The sequence below is a fragment of the Nomascus leucogenys genome, chromosome 19, assembly GCF_006542625.1.
Source record: "Nomascus leucogenys isolate Asia chromosome 19, Asia_NLE_v1, whole genome shotgun sequence".
Classification (NCBI taxonomy): Eukaryota; Metazoa; Chordata; class Mammalia; order Primates; family Hylobatidae; genus Nomascus; species Nomascus leucogenys.
In genome coordinates, this window is record NC_044399.1 from 69,941,592 (window position 1) to 69,963,370 (window position 21,779).

General features: G+C 60.3%; 1 protein-coding gene across 1 annotated transcript; it reads right to left on the minus strand.

Annotated features, from left to right (window-relative positions):
* Positions 1-117: 117 nt before the first annotated feature.
* KDM6B (lysine demethylase 6B) lies at positions 118-21,513 on the minus strand. Its single transcript, XM_030800033.1, is given in 24 exon segments — positions 118-1,073; positions 1,191-1,361; positions 1,445-1,571; positions 1,934-2,075; positions 2,234-2,421; positions 2,505-2,619; positions 2,774-2,922; positions 3,021-3,092; positions 3,176-3,240; positions 3,344-3,549; positions 4,394-4,499; positions 4,624-4,750; positions 4,843-6,850; positions 6,853-7,003; positions 7,098-7,445; positions 7,534-7,716; positions 7,802-7,963; positions 8,050-8,142; positions 8,245-8,464; positions 8,572-8,670; positions 8,851-8,992; positions 9,086-9,228; positions 9,528-9,647; positions 21,376-21,513. Coding segments are annotated over 21 exon segments (4,893 nt in total). The 5' UTR covers positions 8,988-8,992; positions 9,086-9,228; positions 9,528-9,647; positions 21,376-21,513; the 3' UTR covers positions 118-1,049.
* Positions 21,514-21,779: the final 266 nt, after the last annotated feature.

Below are 21,779 nucleotides of genomic sequence, written 5' to 3' on the forward strand. Positions count from 1 at the left end.
CAGTGAGGCCCTGGCCCTGGGTTGTTTCACACTTAAAAAGAAAAGGGGGTGGGGGTGAAGGTCTGTGTTTTTAAAGTTGGCCGGGGCTGGGAAGGACGGGGTTCCTTTTCCTCATAGTTCTTTCTTTAAAACCTTTAATTTTTTTTATTTTATTTTATTTTTTTTACAAAATACCATTTCAGTTCCCACTTCTTCCCCTACAGTACAGGAGTTGCTCACCCTCAGGTGGGGCTGGGGTCGGGTTGGGAGTGAGGGGTCTGGTCCGAGAAAGTGCAGGACGTAGGGGAGGGGAGCGGGTTTGAGCACCATGAGAACCCGGCTGGAGCCGCGGGCGGACGGGCGGAGACGGTCGGGCCGGGCCCGGACACACACTGGGGCACGGGGAAAGCCCGGCGATGGGCGGTCCCTGGAGGGGCGGGCAGGATGGCTTGGGGGTGTGGGAGGTCGGGTTTTCCCAAAAATGAATAAATAGAGGTGAGTGAGACTGTTATAAATTAAAAACAAAAAACAAAAAAAGAACAAAAAATACAAATCATAACCAAGTGAATAAAGAGACATGTACAGGGGTCACAGCTAGCATTGGAAGTAAAAAAGGAGGTTCCGGGGGAGGGGTAAAGCCCATAGAAAGAATCTCATTAAAAACCTCGGCTGCCGTAACGTCTATGTACATACACGAGCCGCGTGCATCTGCGCCGGGCGGGCGGGCGGCTGGCAGGGTGAGGGAACCCGTATGTGACCCCCGCCGCCGCCGGAGCCTGGTCCTTGTGTCTGTTGCTAAAAAGGCCAAAGTCGGTGAGGGGAGGCGCTGGTGGGCGAGGGGCTGCCAGCCCCCTCCCCCGTCTCCCATTTTTTTTTTCCTTTTTTCCTCGTATTTGCTAAAAAAAAAAAAGTTTTTCTTAATAAATTAAGTGAGGGGAGCTGCCAATGGGGTGGAAGGGCTGGGCCCGACCCCCTTCCCGGCCACAGGCGGGACCTAGGTCCAGCCCAGGCATGTGCTGGTGGCCCCGCGGCGCCCTGCGCGGGCAGGCAGGCGGGCGGGGCGTCCGGCCTCATCGCGACGTGCTGGCTGGGGCCTGGGGGGAGAAAGCCGGCGGGGGCTTAGAGAAAGGCGCGGCCGGGCTCCCGAAGCCCGTCCCTGCAGCCTGCCCCAGTGCCCTCCTCCGCTGCCCGCGCGCCCGCCGGGCCCTCACCAGCGTGAAGGCGTCGTAGGCCTGAGCCAGCTCCTCAGTGCGGTACTGCTCCAGCACCACAACGCCCTGCAGGCCTGCGCTGCGGCGCCGGGCACAGCCCTCGCAGTGTACCAGGTACGTGTTGCGGCTGCCATTCTCACTAGTCACGAACAGGATGTTAAACACCTCCACCTGGGGCAGGGAGGAGAGTGCAGTCAGGGGGAGGCAGGGCCACTGTGGACACTCAGGGAGAGCAGGAGAGCCGGCCCACTCACATCGCACTCGTTGCAGTAGTAGGCTGGCTCGTCCTTGACCCGGCCCTGGTAAGCGATTTTCTTCCCTGCCCGCACCAGGCTCTCGCGTTGCACCTGGCAGTGTTTCATGGACTGCAGCAGGCAGAACCTGGGGAGCAGTGGGGTTGTGTTGAGATCACCGGCAGGGAGGAGACCTGGGGAAGGGCTGGAGCAAGGGCAGAGGGGTGGGCAGCCCCAGGGCCCTCCCCTAGGGGCCTCCCCGCTTCATGTCTGGGTCACATCCTCTGTCCTGGGCATCTGTTATAGGCAAAATTTCCTGTGGCTTTGGTCTATTTGGACACTAGGAAAGGTCATGACAGCAAGGACCTAGTTAGCCTCCCCAGCACAGTAACACTAGGGGCACAGGCAGACAAGGATGGAGAGAGGTAAGAATGGGGTGGAGTCAGACAGGAAGAACAAGAACAGGGAACCGTCAGTGGAGGTCGGCTCCCACCCAAATAGGGTCCTCACTTGATCATCTTGAACAAGTCGGGGTCGCTGATTTTGACCGTGCGAGCCACATTCCATGACACGTGAATCATGGGCACGATGGATTTGACGTTCTTCACCTCATTCCACTCGTATCGTTCCAGGGCCAGCTGGTACTGATAGGCTGCGGGCCAAAGGCGATCACAATAGGACTCTCAAAGAGCCCCCAGACACCTAGGCCCAAGCCCCTTCCCTCACTGCTGGCGGCTCTCCAAGCCCCAGCCTCCCAGGCCCTTGCCGCTGAGGCGCCAGACCACGCCAACACCTGCCCCACCCTCTCACCGGTGAGAGGCCCCACGTTCCAGGCAATGTTGTTGCACCAGCCGGTGGCCTGCACCCAGTGAACAGTCCCCGCATTAATCCACACGAGGTCTCCAGGGCGCTGCACGAAGCGGTACACAGGGATATTGGATGCATAGAGATCATCCAGGATTGGCCACCAGGAACCCGTCAAGTAGTCCACGCCGTGCCTGCGGGGTGGCCACAAGTCAAGTAGGAACTGGGGACCGAGGGCGGGGACGCGGCAGTCTGACTTGCGCAGGACGGCACGCACCGATCACAGAAGGCGCTGATGGTCTCCCAGTAGTGTTCGTGCACCGCAAACCACTCGCAGTCGCCTGGGCCAATGTTGATGTTGACGGAGCAGAAGTTGTTATTCTCCTGGTGGCCTGCAGGGGTCGAAAGAGAACGGCATGGCTGGCCAGGTCGGAGCTGCGCTCCCCTACAGCCCCGCCCTCTGCCCTCATTGGCTGACGGCTGAGCGCCGCCGCCGGCCCCTCCTCTCGCGCTTTCCGCATCAGCGCGCACAGGCGTGGAGCGCACCTGGCGTTCGGCTGCCGGGCACCTTCATGTACAGCTGCACCGTGTTCATGCCCAGGATGGTGTGGCCCACGTGGCTCAGCATGTTGCCCGTGGATGTTACCCGCATGAAGGCGGGCAGCTTCAGCAGCTCCTGCAGCTGGGGCTTCCACCTGCGGTGCGAAAGTGCGACGAGAGGCTACACCCCGCCCCCGCCACGAGGTCCCAGCAGCACTCCTGCCCCAACTTCCCTGGCCTGAGCCCCACTGACCGCTTAGCATCAGACAAGTCGATGTTGGTGCCAAACTTGATGATGTGATGGTTCTTCGGATCTGGTGCGCTGCTGCTGGGGCGAAGAGCACAGGTTGGTGGAGAGCAGAGGGAGGGGAAGGAAGCACGAACGGAAGGGGCACACCTGCACGGTACCTAGGAGGGGTTCCTGTGGTGCTGTCCGGCTCCTCTGACTCCTCATCCTCACTCTCCTTCTCCTCCTGCTCAGCCAGAAGGTAGGCAGGCCTGGGTCAGAGACCTTTCGAGAGCCCTCCCACCGCAGCCCCGTCCCAGGACCTGCCTCTGGCCACGTTCTCGTCTCACCTGCAGAGACTCCTGGAAGGATGAGGCCTGGTACTGTGCGTACTTGGCAATGGTGGTGTGGGAACGGGAGCTCTCACAGGGCCAGATCTGCCGAGTGCCCGTCAGATCCCAGTTCTCATCTGAGGGCTGCTGCACCTGGGTGCGAACTTCCACGGTGTGTTCGCCACTCGCTTCCACCAGGGTCTTGGTGGAGAACAGGCCCAAGTCTGGAAGGGAGGGCCGAGCAGGGTGTCGGGGCAGAGGCAGAGAGGATAGGGACCAAGGACCCAACCGACCCTTTCCCTTCCTACTTCTCTGGGCTCTGACAGGGTGGTCATAGGCTTAGCAGAGCTCAGCCCAGAAGAAATAGGCAGGAACCCTAGCCCCACAGGAAGCTGGGAGTGCTGGCCTCTATCTGCATCCTCACCAGCCCTCTTTCTCCTGCAGCTGCTCAAGGACTCAGCCCCTAGACCAGTGTTCCCAGGTGTGTGCGTGGCCATGTGCACCGCACCTGACAGACACATAGTAGCTGCTCAATGAATGGCAGCTTCTTGTTTTCCCCATTTGGAGTCTAGTCAAAACAGCAGCTTCTTTGAGTTACCATTGGATCCAATTAAAGATTAAAGATTCATTCAAGTGAAAGCCTGAAATGTGCTTCAAATAACTCAGTGTGGGGAAGGGAGAACATACAGGTATAAAGGAGGTAAGATTGACCTTTGTATTTCTATACAGCTTCCTCTAATTTGTATGTGTTTGAAATTCTGCGCAATAAAAGACTGAGAGAAGCGCCCCAAAATCACAGATTTTCAGGGGTTTTCTAAAATCTGTATTATTCTCTTCCTTAATCACCAAATTCAGAAATGACTAATCAGGTCCTGACTATGGCCCCTTCCCCCTTGCCAAATGATGGAGAGAGACAGATGGGAGAAGAGCCCAAGGCCAGCTGACCCATCACTCAGTGGACTCCTCATAGCCACTGTCCTGAGTCTTCAAGTGTGGGATTTCTCAGAGGGTCCTACATGCCCCAGACCCTTGTAGCCCTCCCTGACACTTTCTGCCCCCCATACTCACTGAGCCGCAGGGAGCCCGCCAGGCCCCGGATCACTGTGATGGGATTTCGAGGGTCTGTACAGAACTGCAGCAGGACAGGTGAGAAGGCATCCCGTTTGCTCTCCAGCTGAGACATGACCAGGAGAGCTGGGGTCAGAGCACTGGCCCAGGCTCAGAGCACCCCAGCAGTCCCCAACACTGTCTTAGAACCCTCTGGCAGGGGTGGTTGTGAGGCCAGGTGGCACACATACATAGATGCTGGGCGTAGGGGGGTTGAGTTTTTCCCGGGGCAGCTTCTCCTCAGTGTTGATCTTCGGTTTCACAGACTGGGCAGGGGAAAGGTAGGACTCTCGAAACTTCCCTTTCACCTTGGCATTCCTGTGGGAGGACAGTGGAATGAAGACAGAAACATCAGGGTGATGGGGGAAGGGAGCCTATCTCCTAGACAACCAAGCAGGCAGCCAACTCACTTGCTGGCGCGCACAACATCAGCAGCACAGTGGCTGATGGTGAGGTCTGCCATGCGCAGCCGCCGCTCTTCCACCTCAGAGGCGATAAAGGTCTCCTTGTCACCACTCTCTACCTTGATGAGCCGGATCTTCAGCTCTTTGGGGGGCCCCTCACTAAGTGAGCGCAGCTTCAGCATGTCAGCCCGGCTGACACCCGGTGGCCCTGGAGCTTCCTCCCGAGCCTTCTTTCCAGGGACGGAGACTGACGGGGGTGTGGGCTGCGCAGAAGGTGCAGGAGCTGATGGAGGGGCTGGAGCTGTGGGTGGCTTGGCCTTGGAGGCCCCGCCAAGATCGGACCGGGACTTCTCACGACCCTGGATCTCCTCGCTCTGCAGGTCCAGGTTCCCCAGCACCCGGCGGCTCTTTTCTTTGGGGGCCTTGGCCTTGGCCTTTGCCCTGCCCTCACGGGGCCGACGACCCACACTGTCCTTACAGGCCCGCCTGTGCCGCCGATGCTCCTTCTGTCGCCGCTTACAGCTGCCTGACACTGCTGCCACCCCGCCACCCTCCTCCTTGGCCTGTGCGAGGGGCAGCAGTCGCTCAGTCCCACTGTCCGCTGGCTCTGCTGTGTCCACTGGGTCGGCTGGGTCAGTGGCACTCCGGCCCACCCGCTCCACAAGGGTCTCACAAGCCCGGCTGATCTCTTCTAGCACCTCAGACTCAGAGCGAGCAGGGGGCAGAGACAGGGGTGGGGGTGGTTGGGTGGGGGTCGTGGGGCCCGGGACTGGCTCTTCGCCCGCCCTGCGCTCCCGAGCCCAGGGCCCGCCTGAGGTAGAGAACTGAGATGACGAGGAAGCAGAGGGCTGTGGGGAGCCCTGGGCGCTAGGGGCCGCTGAGGTGGGCGGCGGGGCGGTAGCACCTGATGGGGGGCCAGGGGAATACTGAGTGGTGGGCAAGGGCCCAGGCCGGGTGGAAACAGCTGCTCCAGTCCCCCGATAACAGTACTTTTGTCCCTCCAGCACAGAGGCCAAGGATTTGAGCAGGCTGGCCGGGCTGGCGGGTGGGGGTGGTGGTGGCTGTGGCTGAGGGGGTGGAGGGAACTTGGCTAGAGGCGGTGGTGGTGGTAGGGCTGGTGGTGGCTTCTTCTCCTCTTCCTGGGTGGCCGTGGTGGTGGTGGTGGTGGTGGTGACGGCGACAGCAGGAGCAGTAGTGGTGGGGGCTGTGTCAGTGGGGAAAGGAGGCTGCAGAGATGCAAAGGGCTCCTTCAGTGGGGGTGGGGGGGCCACGCCTGCTTCGTGTTGTTGCTGTTCCTCTTCCTTGCGAATGGATTCGTCCAGCATCTTCATGATGTTGGCCAGCCCATCAGGTAGGATCTTGAATTCGGTTGGCTCCTCAAACTGGTCCTCCAGCGGAGTGGGGGGGAAATCAAAGAGTCGAGGGCCTCGGGCAGGCAGCTCCCCAACCCCGGGCGGCACAGGCTGGGGGGCTTTACTCAGGGGGCCTGGGGGTGGCCCCGGCCCCACCTCGGGGGTCTTTGGGAAGGAGACCCTGGGCCGGGGGCTCTCCGGGCGCCTGAAGCTTCCTGAGGTATTTTGGTGGCAGGAGGAAGGAGGGGCTGGAGGCAGGGCAAGAGTCAGGGGTACAAGAGGTGGGTCCTGGGGGTTCTGTGCTGGGCTGGGAGGCCGGGGAAGGGGGTCTATACTTCTGGCCAAATAGGGTGGTGGGGGAAAGGACACAGGCCCAGCAGGGCTGCTGCTGTGGCTGCCATTGTTGCTGTTGCTACTGCTGGTGGTTGGGGTTGGGGGAGTGGGAGGGGTGTGAGAATCCTGAGTGCCCACAGAAAAGCGGGAGGCCGGAGGCCCCAAGAAGCCCTCGCGATGGGGGAGGGGTGGTGGGGCAGGGCGGGGGGGTCCCTCAGTCCCAAAGAAGAGCTCTTCTAAGATCTCTCCATCCTCTCGGGCTGCCCGGCAGGCCGGACCCTTCAACCAGGCAGGGGGTGGTGCGGGGCGTAAGAGGCGGGGACAGGGGGTGGAGGGGGGGAGGAAGGTCCAGGTGGCAGGGATAGGTGGGGAGTGGCAGCGGGAGCCCCCAAGAACGGTTTCCGACTGCTGTGTGCCGAGGGCCCCAGGCGGCCCTGGTGAGAGACCTCCAGCGCGGTAGTTTGGTAATGGTCAGCGCCGGGCTGCAAGTGTAGAAGTGGGTGGTAGGAGCATTGCTTGGGCCACCTCAAGACAAGCTCCACCCATCCTCCCACTCCACCCTCAGTTGTCACTCACAATGCCTGGGTTCGGCTCCACGCCCCGGAGACCAGTGTTGCTGCTGCTGCTACTGCTGCTGCTGGTGGTGGTGCCGGGGAGGCCAGGGGGCCGGGAAGGGGCGTAAGGCACGCAGGCGGTGGTTGCTGCTGGTGAAACGCTGGAGTCCATCCGCGACCTCTGAACTCTGCTCTCTCTAAGGTCACTTCCGGGGGGACGGGTGGCAGGCAGGCAGCCATGGCTCTCTGCTCCTGGGGGGCGGGGGCCCGGGCCTGGGGGAGCAGCCGGGACCAGCCGGTGGCCAGGGGGGTGCGTGGTGTACGCTGGAGCTGGGTATGGATATGGGTGAGGCAGCGAGTGCCGCTGCTCCTATAGGAGATAAACAGGGATGCAGGATGAGGAATAGAGCACATGGGACTTGCAGGTGAGAGGTGAAAGGCAACAGGCAGGGGCTCACCTGGCGCTCTGGGGGTGCTGAACCCTTGCGCTCTGGGCCCCAGGCATCTCCATGCAGGGTACTCCACAGCCCTGGCTTGGTTAGCTGAAATGGGGGGCTGGTGGCCAGGCCAGGCAGGGGTGGTGGTGGCGGTGGTGGTGGTAATGGTGGTGGAGGCAGTGGCAGCCCTGGGGGAAGGCCGGTCTAGGAGAGAAGACAGTGTGAGAGAATCCCATTCCTTGCCCAAGTCCTGCCTACTTACTGCCTGCTGGCCCCCCTATACCCACACCTGTTCAGAGTTGCAGCCTCTCCTTCGCTTGCCTCCAGGGCTGAGGCCCTCCTCCCCTGAGGGGCCTGAGAGTGCTGCAGGAGGCACAGGCTGCACCACTGGGGGTTCGGCAGCTCGCTTCACCGGGGGACCTCCCCGCTTGGCTCCATAGTTCCGCTTGTGCTAAGAACAAAAACAGAAAAGAGAAAATGGCACGGGTGCAGGCACAGCCTGGCTCTCTTCCCTAACCCACCCAGTGCCAGCCTCACCTCAAGGTGTAACAAGTTCCACACTTGCTCCAGTGGGGGCAGGACCTTGGCTCGGTGCTGGCAGGAGCCAGTATGGAAGTTCCAGAGCTGGGCCTGGGGGTGGGGGGACACGGGGCAGGGGCAGATGTCAGGCGGGACACTGAGCCAGAAGGCACAATCGTACAATCCCGTCCCCCGCGCCTTGCCTTCTCCTACCTGCTGCAGTCGGCCAATGCGGGGCCCCAGCTCAGCGAAGCTTCCTCCGTATCGAAGGGCGCTGTGGTAGCAGCGTGTGGCCTCCTCACTGTCGTGCTCTGACTCGTACAGTTGCCCAAGCTGTTCCCAAAGCCCTGGCTGGGCTGGCTCCCGGAGCAATGCCTGCACACAGCCATGCAGGGATTCCAGCTTCCCATGGAGGGGTCTTGGAGTGGGCGCCCTACAGAGCAGAAGGGGTGGGGGTGTGGGTGGGGGTTGGCCTTGAGGGGACTCTTTCAAGGCCCCAGCCTTACCTCCTACCCCCAGAACCTTCAAATATCCACTCACCCTGGAGCATAATATGGTTTGTTGGGGTGCCCAGAACTACTGCCATGTGAAGGGGGTAGGGGAGCAGGAAGCGGGGGCTGCCCAATGCTGGCTGAGCATCTGGAGAGAGAAGGAGTCTGTTATATACGGCAAGAAGGAGCAGTCTTGTCCTACCTAGGCAGGAGGGGGCTGATGCACAGAAGCCCACAGAATGACAGGAACCCATGGAGAATGACACAGATTGAGGAATACAGAGATAGAAAGAGGTGTGCCTGGAGACAGAGGGCCCCAACTTCTCACCTGCCTCCAGGCAGCCATGCGCTACGAGGAGGGGGATGAGGCGGGCAGGAGCTCCAGGCCCCAGCACAGCTCAGGCCCCCAAGGGCAAAGGCTTCCCGTGCAGCGCGGGCCCCTGGAGGGTCCACTGCCCGATGCATCCAGCCTGAGTTGGGGATAAGAAATTATGCTCTTACTGGAGGCAAAACCAGAGCTGCCAGTGTACATCCAGCCAGCTCGACCCCAGATTTTCCCTTACCAGGTCAGCAGTGGCCCCAGGAGCCCTGGAGATTGGGCACGGCCCTCTGCCCCAGCTCTCTGGGACGATGGTCCGGCTCCAGCCGCTCTGGTAAGAGTGCCTGCTACCCCCAGATGGCTGCCTGGGTCCTTTCACGGCCAATTCTACAGAGAGGAGGAAAGGGAGTGAAACAAGCTGGCCAGCACATAGTCAAGGCCCAGGGGCTGGGACGGGCGGACTGTGGCATCCACCAATTTGTCATTTGTGCAAAGGGCCCGGCCTTAGCTTTCCCCAAAGGGAGGCCCGCCCGGCCCAACCACTCCCTAGAGGCCCAGGAGTGTGGCTGGGAGCCGGGACGTATGTGGCAGGGAACCAAAAGGCTGGTCAGAGGGACGGGGTGGCTGCGCTGCCAGGCTTCCAGTCCAGAGCCACCGGGCCGACTCGCAACGCAGCGGCCGCTTACCCGGCCTCCGTGGGAGCGTCCTCACACCGCGTCGGCGAGCTCCAGAGATCTGGCCAATCACAGGACTTCCTCTCTCCCCAGAAAGCCAATCATCACCCGTGTCTCCGCCTCAGTAACAGCCTGGCCGGAACCAATGGGAGCGAGGTGAGCCCGGCAGCGGTGGCCGGGGGAGGAGGGGCGCCGGAGCCGGTCAGACGAGCTCAGCCCGGGGTGACCCCGATGTGACCCCGCGGCTCCCACCTAGGGTCCCCATCTAGGATCTGACACTCCGGCCGTCAGGGCCAGAAGGCAGCCAGGACAAGACGCATGCGGATGAGGCCGGTTAGTCGCACGCTCCAGCCGGCGTGGGGGCTGGCGCTACCCGCAAGCCTCACGCACCCAGAGCCGCCGGTGGCCACGGCCAGGCCGCTCGAGTAGCCCCGCTCCCGGCCACCGCAAGACCGACGGACGGCAGACGGATGCAGAACGCAAAAAAGACGTCCCTCCCCTTCCTCCCTTCACCTCGCCCAGTGACAGACCTCCCTACCCCGAGCGCCCCTAATAACTGCTTAGGGCTGGCCAGCCCACAGCGACTTCCACGGCACCCAAACCCGTTCGCGCCGCTATCAGGGCGCTCTACCCCCAACGCCTGACCCCGACTCAAACCTTGGTCAAGCCCCCAGTCTCATACCCAGTTCCTCCAGGTCCTCTACTTCCCCTGGCTTTCTGGGTCTTCAATACAGACCGACCCCCAAAATCAGACCCCTTTTAGTCCCCCAACTTCCGAGAAGTCGCGCACCGCGGTCCCGAGTGGCCCCTCTCTCGTGGCTCGCGTATCCTCTCTGCCCTTCCCCGCCGAGGCCACGCGGTTCCCCACGGCCCACGTGGCCCCCGCCCCCCAAGGGAGGGGGGATTTCGGGGGTTGCCCGTGACGTGGCTACTTGCGCAGCGGAAGCGGTGTGTGTAAATGTACGGGGGGGGGGGGGTCCTGAGGGAGGGAGGAGGGCGGGGCCCGACAGGCAGTGACATCACCCTTGTCCCACTCTCACCGCCCACTCCCTTAAAGAACCCAGAACCCGTTTCACTTCCTCCTTCACGCCCCCCCCCCACCCTTTCGCTTTGGTGCCGGCTGGACCCCCGACTGGCACAGCGCTCCCCTCTCCTGGGCACCTTCCCTTTAGCCCCAGCTCTTCCTTCTCGCCTCTCTGAGCCCAGGAGCTGCGTCCCCGCGCCTCCTCCTTGCCTACCCGGCGTCCCCGCAGGTAGGGAGCCGGCTTGGCTCCCGGGATCGGTTCATTGAGAGTCTAGAGTACAAAGAGCAGCGAGAGGCGAGTGTCGAGTACAAAGCGGCGGGGGCGGGGCCAGCGCTCCAGCTGGAGCGAGCGCCGGGCAGGAAGCCGGGGGAGAGTGAGCGACGAGGGGCTGGGGGTGGCTGGAAAGTTCGCCTTCGTTGAGAGAAGTCTGCGCTGTGGGGAAATTTCCACCCAGCCCACAAGGGCAGGCGGGTTTCTGGTGAATAGAGCCTTCCTTCCCGAAGGGGCAAGGTCGTTTGTTTGCATGGAAGCGCTTGGACCCTACAGGTCCCTGCGTGCCACTCTCCGCCAAGCCCTTGCGGTCGCTTGGGCCCCGCGGACCCTCTCCGCGGTTCACGTGGTATTACTGTCAGAACTCTCTCCTCACTAGAGGAAGCATCCTTTCCATCAGTAACCAAGCCAGGTACGGCGCTGAACTGTGGCCAAGTATGGCCCTCCCTGACTGACCCCACCCGAGTACCGAGGCAGGGGCGGGGAGGAGACCCAAAGACCAGACGTGGAGAGGGAGCCGGGGAACCAGACAACAGAGGGGCAGATGCCTGCTTGGGAAGTGGTCCCGAGAGCGCCGCCAGTTACCAGGAAAGGCAGCTTCCCCTTCGGCGATGATGACACTTCCCCTCTGCCACTTCCCCTTTCCCACGGGGAACTGACTCAGCTTTCCCTAAGTCAGTGAGTGCCGTCCCTCCAGCCCCCTGCTCTTCCACCTTTACCCACAAAGCCCCACGCCAGCACCCAAGAATACAAAGCCCTCACTTGAAGACAAAACTTCCTGTACACTAAACACACACTCATTCTCACCAGCCACCTCGGATCCTTGTCCGCACCCCGGACCCAGGCGCTGGACTCCTCACTCGCCCCCCGTACAAAGCCCTCCCTCGGGGTCTGATTCAGGCTTGGGGTGGGGGAGCGTGAGTCACCCAGAAAACCTTCCCCTCTTCCCACTGACTCAGCCCCCGCCTCCCTGAACACACACAGACACACAGTCAGAGGCAGACACAACTCCTCAGCCCACACACCGGCTCACCACCGGTCCCGCGGAATTTCCCCTCTCGTCTTCCCCCACGATGGCCCCTCCCCGTGCCGGGCAGCCCCGACGCGGCGCTTGCACCTGTTCCCCAGCCGCCGCCAGCTCGCGCTCCACTCTCACCTCCACTCTCGCTCTGGGGCAAGAATAGCCCTCCCTGACTCCCGGTGTCCATACTAACCAAGGGAAGGGAACCACGGACAAGCACAAAGACTGACACCCACAGACTCCTCGAAGACAGGCGAGAGGTAGACGCACGCGGCCAGAGCCAGGCTGGGAGGTCGATATACTTCTGAGGCAGACATTCCAGCCTCTCCCGACCCGACCCACAACCTCGGGAGCCAGCGGCTCTGAAAGGGTTAATTCCGTTCCCGCCGAGGCCACACCCTCTCCATCCGGGCACTCCCGGCAAAGCCCAGCTCCGCCCACTCCATCCGGGCCCTGGACTCCGGGACTTTAACCGACCCCCTACCCCCCGCCCCCCGCTGGAGCCCCAAGAGAGAAACACTCCATCAATCACACCCACTTAACTCTCTCTGGGCTTGAGCCGAGGAGCCCCTCCGCGCAGCGCCGCAGCCGCGCGGGACGCGTGGTAAGAGGCCCGAAGTGCGCACGCAAACTCACGTGACGGCCAGAGACAAGAGCCCGCATATAGGGTTTTACCGAACCGGCAATCAGCGGGCATGCTGCGCGCGCGCCGAGGTGGGGCGGTCCAGGACCCTCGTTTCAACCCGCTCCCTGCCCGTCCTCATCACGCCTGGTGGAAGCGAGGGGTTACAGGCTCGCTTCTTACCTGGGGGAGGGGGAGGCGGAGGGGAGGGCCGCCGGCTGAGGCTCCGCTGTGACTCAGCCACCCGGGCAGGCCGCCCGCCCGGGATTCCCTTCCCCAGCCTTCCCCCGGCTGCCGGCCCCTCCCCGCCCCCCACCGAGGAGTGACGGTGCCGGCCCCGGCCCGCTATGTGTCACTGCAGGCCTTGTGTCTGCCTCTGACTGGGCGCTGTGTTCACCAGTCTGTCTGACACGGTCGGCTGTGCGTGGGTCCCGGTGTCTGTCTCCGCGTGCACCTGCATATCTGCTCATCTTGTCTCCCTCTGTGCCTGCGTCTGACGCGTTCCTGTCATTATCCCTGTCTACATGACTCCGCGGGGCTGTCTATGTCTGTGTGTCTGCCTAGCTCCTGTCTCGGTCTTTTGTCTGGGTCTGCCTCTGCATCACTAGCGTGATCACGTGTGTCTCCGCACATGCCCTTCTGTGTTTGCCTTCATGTTACTGAACAGAGTCGGGGCGACACTGGCGCAGGCCCACCCTGCTGACTCCTTGCTACACCTGATGTCTCGCTGGATCAGTGATCATTCTGAGTCAAGAATTTGGAGGTCTGTCTGCCTTCAATCAAGTTCTGTCCCATCCCTCGACATCCCTGCTTATCCTCAGAGCTCCCTGTGGCTCCCATTGTGGTGATAACTGCTAGCATTTCGTGAATATTTGTTACATGCCAGGCACTGTATTAAGTATTTTACAAGCATTTCTTTTACTCCTCCCCAAAACCTGACATAGGAGGTACTGATTACCCCTATTTTACAGATGAGGAAATTGAGGCCCAGAGAGGATAGGTGACTTGGCCAAAGTCATTCTGCAAGTGAAGAATGAAAGAGCTAGGCTTCTTTCCAGAGCCACATTCTTACCAGTCTTATATACTGCCTCTGTCCTACTCTCCCTCCCTTGGTTTTATCCTCACAGGCCATCTCCTGGGTCAACCTTCCTTTCAGCTCTACCCATGTTACCATCCCCAGTGTCTCACGTCCTCTAGAGGAGAAAGTAGGAGGCTGTGCAGCAAATCTCAGAAGTCATAGGTTCTTGGTAATGAAGCTCATTCAGTTAACATTCAACACAAATCCACCATGCACCCCAATGTGCAAAACATCAAGCAAAATAGTAAGACACACATAGAAAAAAACAGTCCCACTCAACAAACCCCATATGTAATGAGGAAGAACAACACAGAGAGAACTTAAGCCCTTGGCTTAGGGATTATCTTCCCTTTTCTCCTACAAAGGAATGGGAAATAAAGCAGGGCCTCAGGCAGAGAACTGACAGAGAGGGAAGCAGAAGAGTAAGACTTAGGTATGGGGGCAAATGCTATAGTGCAGTGGGGAGAGAATGGGACTGAAAGAGATCTGGAAGAAAGGTGAAATGCCAAGACTGCTGTGGCTGGCAGTGATCTCCAGTATCTCCCCAAATAAATTCTGAACACCCTCCAAAAGCCAGGGTGTTCAACAACTCCTATAGGGACAAAGCCCTTTCCCTACCAAGAAAGAATTCCTCCAGGGTAGCTCATACCCACTTTTCAGCTTGCAAACTTCATCTTCATTTCAATAAGCAACTGAGTTGTAGCACTAGGGAGATAGTGGGGAAAAGATTTTTTGGTAGTAGTGGAGAGGCTGGTGAAGTACAGGGCTGAACCATTTATAGGAGATAAAAGGGAGGTCCATAAACCAGGAGGGCTGAACCACTCAAGCACCACATGGTGGGGTGCTTAGAATTGGACTGGACCATTCTGAAGAGTGGGCATGATCCAGATCATACCGAGCATCTCCAACCATGTGGTGCAGTTAGACTGCTGAGGAGAGAGGGTCACTCAGACAGGACTTACCAGATGGAGTGTGGTGTGCCCTGTCTCATTGGAACCAGCACCCCAGCAGTGCGGTACAACAGACCACAGTGGGTGGGGTGGGCAGTGCTACGGGGCTGGCATGTTGCCCTGGGGGGAACCTAAAAGAAAAAAGTCAGTTAGAGGTGGGGGTCTCCCAGGCTGGAGAATTTTCATGGGCTCCCTGCCCCCCTCATTAAGGAGAAACCTGGCTCTGGTGGTCACATATGATGGGAGAATCTGTTTCCATGGCAACCAGAAAAAGCCATCCCCAAAGTGGTCGTCCAACCTTCCCCTTTGGGAAGCAGGCTCAATCAGTTGGTAAGGGGCCATGATATGGCATCTGAGTAAGTCTACAGTAGACCCCAAACCCGTGATCCCTCTTCTGACAGGACCCTCCTGCTGAGACTCCCTGGCCCCCGAGTCGCCCCAGCTGCTCTGACTTCTGTACACAAGCCAGCCTAAGTCCTAGCACCAGGGCATGCAGACCCTCTTCCTTCAGCTCTGTGTCCTCTCCAACCTTATCAAGACACCAGATAGTCAACCCCACCCTCTGGACTCTGCCCCCTCTTCTTCCCCCAGGCGGGTGCAGGCAGGTCTTGGCTAGCAGCACAGGTAGCCAGACTAGATGAACGGGCCCAACAGGGAGGGGCCATCCTCCCCTGCAAGAACTCTGACTCTGGGCCTGAGCCTGGAAGTAGCCTCCACTGCAAGCCTCCCCTCCCTGCCAACCCCAAGGCAATATCCTGTTTCCCCATCACCTCCTTCCTCTTATGTGGCCTAAGAAGGTGATACAGGCTCACTCCCTTCCCAGCCCTCATAGACAAGAAGCTAGGTCTTTTAGCATAAGTCCAAGGCCAAGAATCAGGTGTCCATCAGGGGTCAGAGCTAGGTTGGCCCTCACCTCAGCCTCGCTCCTCAGGGACCTATGTTTTCTGCTCCCTTAATCACAGTTCTCTGCCCTTGTGGACCCAAACACTTGGGGTCCCAATCTAATCTCTATATTCCCTAGCCTTCCGGCCCCCATCCTTCCCCTTGCCCCAGAGACTCAGGCCTCTAGCCCCCAGTCTCCATGATGCAATGTTCCGCAAGCTTCTGTGGCTGCTGATGACACTGCCCCCAGGGAGGTGCTATTTCTGACCCACCAAGCCTCCTTACTGAGCCAGGGTAGTGGTCAGCTGTAGGTGGGACAGGTCAGGGAGGCAAGGCCCTTCTGCTCGGGAAGGGAGCTTCAGGCTAGAACTCTCCAGGACAGGGAGACTCACAACCTGGGAGCAGGGAGTGTGTATCTATAGTCTGTGGCATCTGTGTTCTGCGGTTGTGCTGGGGGAGGGACTCGGGAAGGGCTAGTCTAGAGAGCAGAGTGAGCAGACTTTAGGACAGACCTAGAGGAGGAGTGAAGGGGAAGCCTAGGGGGTTAGAGGGTGTGTGAGGGGTGTCTGGACAACAGAGTGGGGGAGGGGCTAACAGCCATTTAAAGGGCCAGCCCCAGAGCTTTAATCCCTCACCAGCCCTGGCCCCAAGCCGGAGGCTGTAATTCATCTGTCCAACAGCTGGGGTGTGTGTGTTTGTGTGTGTGTGTGTCTGTGTGTGTGTGTGTGTGTGTGTATTTGTGAGGGGGGCATGTGGACGGGAAGGGGGAGCTGGGCTGGGGGAGGGGCTGGGGCTTTCTTGTGCACAGAGCCAAACAACAAAAGGGGAAGCTGAAGTGCCAGCTCCAAAGTGCCCAGGCCAGACCCCTGACCTGCAGACCGGCCAGTGGCCCTTCACCTGGTGGCCGACAGACTCCATAGTTTGGACTCAAGGATTCTTGGCCAAGGAGTCGGTGGACCCAAAGGTGGGGCCCTGGAAAAAGCCCAGGCTGTGTACCCCCCAGGCAGGCTGTCACCCCTCATTGCACCTTCCCAGCCGCAGCACTGTCCCAGACCTGGCAGGCCCAGCAACAGACTCAGCCTCAAATGCCCTGTTCACCAGCCAAGCCTCCCCAGACATGGCCTGCCGGCTCCCCCTCCCGCCGGCGCAGGGTGGCAGCGGCCACACCGAGGCTGTCCCTTTAAATCATTACCACCCCTGATTGTGTGGACGAACCAAGGGCCCTGCCCCCCAGGCAGGCGGCTTGCCACCTCCCCCCATGAGTCCCCAGAAATGTGAGGGCCATTTAAAGGGACAACGGAGAGGCAGCCAGGTCTCTAACTGCCCCCCCACCCCCACCCTACACACACTCACAGACCCTTTCCCCAGCGACACACAGCCCCTTACCCCTCCAGGGGGCCCCCTAAATTCCGGTTCTCTCCCCACCCCTAGAGACTGCTAGAAGGAGAAAGGGGGCCAGAGTTGGGGAGGCGGGGAACTGGGGGGGAGCAAAAAAAGGCAGGGACTCCCTCCTCCCCGACAGCCCCAGGGGACAGGTCGGAAGGGAAGCAAGAGCCCAAAGCAGCAGCCAGACAGAGCCCCAAAAGGTGCCCTGGGCAGACCTAGGGCGCACAGGCTGTCGGGCGAGAAGGGAATCAGGCTGCACGAGATGCCGGCGCGGCCAGCGGGCGATAAGCCCAAGTGGGGGCGATGGAACAAGGAAGGCCAGGGAAAAGAGGCAAGGCCGGGGAGAAACGGGGAGACGGAAAGGGGAAAAGGGGTCATCCGGGAAGGTGTGGAGGAAAATCAGAGAGGGGAGGGCGAGCCAGGCCGGGGTTACCTGCTGGGTGTCTGTCCCCCGGCGGTGCCCCCGGAGTCCGGGTAGGGAGGGGGGGAAGCAGCAGGGGGGGAGTGGGGGCTGGGGGGGCGGGGGAGACGGTCCCTCCTCTGCCTCCTGGGCCTGCCCCGGCGCTTGCAGCCTCTGCCTCCCTCCCTCCTCCTCCCCGTCCCTGAGTCCCGGAGTCAAACAAAGAACTGTAGCAGGCTCTCCCCAACCCCCTCCCTCCTCCTCCTCCTCCTCCTCCACCTCCTCCTCCCCTCCCTCCCTCCCCACCAGCAGGCTCCCTCCTCCTCCCTTCCGGTCTCTTCCTTTAACTACCCGCCCCCCCAGCCCCCAGCACTAGTCTCTCTCCACCCACCCACCCCAACCTTGTACACACCCCTCAGCCTAGCCCTGTCCCCACTAGAGAAACTGTGGAGTCCCTCTGCAAAATGAAAGGCTCCAGAGATCAACATGGGAGGGGACTGAGGTCTTGCTTCAAAATCAAGAACCATAATACAATTATTTTATTTTCAAGGCCCACGGAATAGTCTTATCTATTTCTTCTCCAAGAGGAAAAAAAAAATCCTAAAGAAAGCAATACAAATCTGCCTAAAGCCTTCATCAAATAAAATGCACAAAGCAGTTGAAGCTAATCCCCAGCCCCCTAACCCCAATCTCCAAATGAACACAAACTATCCACTCCCCCTTAACAAACTCCTAGGGTTACTGCTGGTTTGGAGCAGACCCACAATAATAATAATAAACTAGTAACTAACATCATTTAATAATAAAAGTATTTCATAACAACAATCACTCATTCTGTGTTCATTCTGTGCCAGGCACTGTGCTAAGTGATTTGCATAAATTATCTCATTTTTTTCCTCCCAGCGGCCTTCAAGGTAGGTGTTGATATTTAAATGTTCAAGATTAACATACGAAGCTCAGAGAGGTTCTGACCTTTCCAAGTCCTAGTAGCCAGTAAGTGAGAGAGCTGGAATTAGAATCCAAGTCTGATCTGACAGCCCAAGCTCTAAGGTACATAAAAGCACAAACCGATTCATTCCAATACCATCACCAACCCTAGGACTTAATAGAGAAGAACAACCATAGCAATCAACTGAGTCCCCCTCCACCAAGTGAGAGGCTACAAACCGATTCACCTGCATACACACAATAAAGACCCTGACTTTTCAGCCTAATACTGTTTCTTGACCCTTTTCCTTTCATTGTTTGCAGTTGGGGGTGTGCCATTAAGGGGATTTCAGGGATAAGCTGGTGTGTAGTGAACCCCCCATACTACACACCAACTCTTCCGTCTTTCAACCACTCCCACTTCAAATCAATCTGGGGAAGGGGGCAATAGGACACTTGGCCATGCAGCAGGTGGGAAAGTAAAATGACGGCAAGATAGCTTTTTCTATGGGGGCGGAGCCTTGGAGGGGAAGCTCTTCTGTGCCAATCTAGGGAAAAGTGACCCAAGGCTCCCTCAGCCCAGCAAAGGGGCAAAGTCTTTCAGCCACACCACACCCGTGCCCCTCCCCCTCACAAAACTCCAGGCCGGGGTTTCCCACCTGCAGGATGCTAAGACCAATGGAAGGGAGAGGGGAAAGAGATGGCACGGGACTGGAACTGGACTCGGGGCAGAGGTGGGAGGGAATGGAAGGGGGAGGAAGCCTCATTGCCTGGCAACCATCCAGGGACACGTGCACTAGTGACATCATCCCAGGCCACCTCTAACACAGACCTTTGACCCCTACGGGGCGGAGTGGGTGTGCTGGCTAAGCTTCCTGGAAACACCCTTAGGAATTCTGGGAACCCAAAAAGGAGACATAAGAAGAAACCCAGGCATCCTTATCTCTTTTACCCCTAATACGACTCCAATCCCAGGGAATCAGGCCTCTTGCCTGTCTCCTCCTCTCCGCCTGCAGCCCTGACCTCCCAACCCACATTTCTGAAGGGAGTCGGCCCGACACGCCCCTCGGAGATACTGTGCCTTCTCTCTCCTGGGGGAGATCTCGGTGGGGGCCGGCAGGCGGGGACGGGGGCACCGGGTCCCGCGGGGCTCCGTCTTCCATCTGCAGGATCCCCCGTGCCCCAGCCGGCCGCCAGCCGGAATCTGTCTGGGTCCCCGACTCTCCCGCCCCTCCCCGCGCTGTTCCAGGGCGGAGTCTGTGGAGTTGAAACCAGGACACGGCGAGAGGAAGAGTTATATAACCGAGAGAAGCGGAGAAGGACGAGTGGAGACAGGGACAGACAGCCCGAAAGGAGCCGAGGGAGGTGCAAAGAACGCCGGGGCGAACGAGGAGGAAACGTTAGGAATGGGAAGGGTTTTGGTGCACATCAAAGAGCAGGAATTCACGCGAAGAAGGGGCGTGATGGCCCAGAAGAATCACCTGGGCCGTCCGGGGCTTCCCCGCAGTGCCCTCCTCCGCCACCAACAGCAGCTGGGCCCAGGCGGGAGAAGCCTTGGGAAGGGGCGCTGGTACTCGCTCGCTTTCTCTTGGGAAAGCAACTTAAGCCAGAGCCCGGGAAGGCAGCGGCCAAGCAGATGGGGCCGGAAACCACAGCTCCGCCCAGCCCACCTGGGAGTGTGGGGCGCCAGATGGGGGGAGGTGGGGAACAGGTAGTCGGCCCTCCCAAGCCAAACTGGGCATTATGGTCGCGACCCGCGAAACGGTGCAGACCGAGACGTGTGGGTCCCCACGGGCTGAGGAGCGCAGTCTCAAGCGGCTTTACACAGACTCCACCAGGGAAGGGGGCGCCCGGCTCGCCGCGCAGGCGCAACGGGGTGCTCGGGCGCGTGCGGCGCAGGGCGGGGGGTGGGCGCGAGCGTGTGGGAGTGCACGTGCGGGTCCCGGGCAGCTGCTGCCTCCCAGCCTCCGCCGCTGCCCCTCCCCTCTCCCGTTCCCGTCGCTATCATCCCCCTTCCCCATTGGCTGCCAGAGCCCTGACGTCAGGATCGACCGCTGGAGCGGATTGGACGGACGGGAGAGTTCGGGAATCCAGCTCCCAAGTCTCGCCCTCCAGTTACTCTGGCAACAGGACAAGCAACCCCGAGGAGGGAAGGGGAGCCGAGGTGAACGCTGCGCCTCGGTCCCTCCCCCTCCGGACAACCGCCGAGTCCCCTTAGGTCGCGGCGCAGCTCGCTACCTCCCCGCCTTCCTCCCAGGGCTCTTCCTGTCCCGGGAACCAGGCGTCCTGCCCTCGACCTTCCCCACAGTCTTCAGGCCCTCCGCTCTCTCTAACCCCTACCTAGTGTCACAACATAAGCTGCAGCAAACAGGAAGCGAATCTACGTCGCTTAGCAACCACCCCGCGTGCCCCCCTCCCCACTATTTACCCCAGCCCGGAGAAGCAGAGATTGAGTCCCCAGCCCCTCCCCATCTTCTCCGCTGTGACCTCCTGCCCACAATTTCCTGTGAGGGGGCCCAGATGACAGGAAGTCAAGTGGGGGCCTCAGCCCACCTTTCCCTTGGACCGGGGCGGGGGGCTTCAGCTACTTTCAGGGTCACATCCCCTATCCGCCCTGGGTGCGTCTCGCCCTCGCCATCTTGTGGCTACGTTGGGAAAGCTCCGCACCAAGAAGCCGTGCGGGGCGCGCGAGGGCTCAGAAACGGCGGAGTGGGAGAAGGACCGGGGATGAGGAGGCTAGCGGGGCGAGACGGAGTGAAAGGGAGGCGCAGTGGGGGGAGTGGGAAGAAGACGAAGGCTACCGCTGGGAAGCTCTTGGGGCCGCTGGTGGGAAGGTCAGGCTGAGGCTTCTACACCTCAACCGTGCAGAGAACTGGAGGGAGACTTAAAGTAGCCCTGGGACAGGGACACACCCAAGTCTTACCACATCTGACCTTACTGGGCCATGGCATTGACCTGTCTGCAAACTCTGCCCTTTAGTCCTGCCCTTCAGTAAGGACCTCCGCGCCCCGCCCCGCCCTGGAGTCGGGAAGGGGAATCCCAGCCCAAGGGGAACGGGGAGTCCTTTCAGGCCCATCTGGATATCTGGAACCTGAGACATCTGCCTCCTAGTTCTTCCTCCTTCCCCGCCGTACTCTCTTCTAAGGGACCCATGACCTTCGCCCCAGTCTTCTTCCCAGTGCCCTTCCCAAGACCCAAACGTCCATCCCCAGCTCTACCCCTCCAGAGACTCAGGCGTCCTGCCCTGCTGCACAGAGAGGGTTTCCCTCTTTCCAGACGTCCTCGCGGCTCCCCGTTACCTGGTTCTGGGGGGGTCCCAGGTGTTCAGTCTCCCCAAGGTATCCCAGGGGGTCGAGCGGCCCCCCCTTCTCCCAGGCCGGGGCTGGGGGGGCCGCTCCGCCCAGTGGCGCAGTTGGATTTTCCAACACAAACACCCGCACCCCCGCTCCCCAGCCCCGCCCCCTTCTTGTGGTCCCGCCCCTCCTCGCGCTCTAGTCCCCCTCTCCGGCTCCGCCCCGTCTTCTGCCGGTCCCGCTCGCCTCAGGGCGGGTACCGGCTAGGATGCCGGGTGCAGGGTGCGGGCTTCAGGGTGCAGTGTACGGGGTTCAGCCCTGATCCCTGCCTGACAAATACCCATTTGGATCACGCGCCCTTCTAAGGTAAGCCCCGCCCCACCCACTGAAGTCCTGCCCGGAGACTTAAG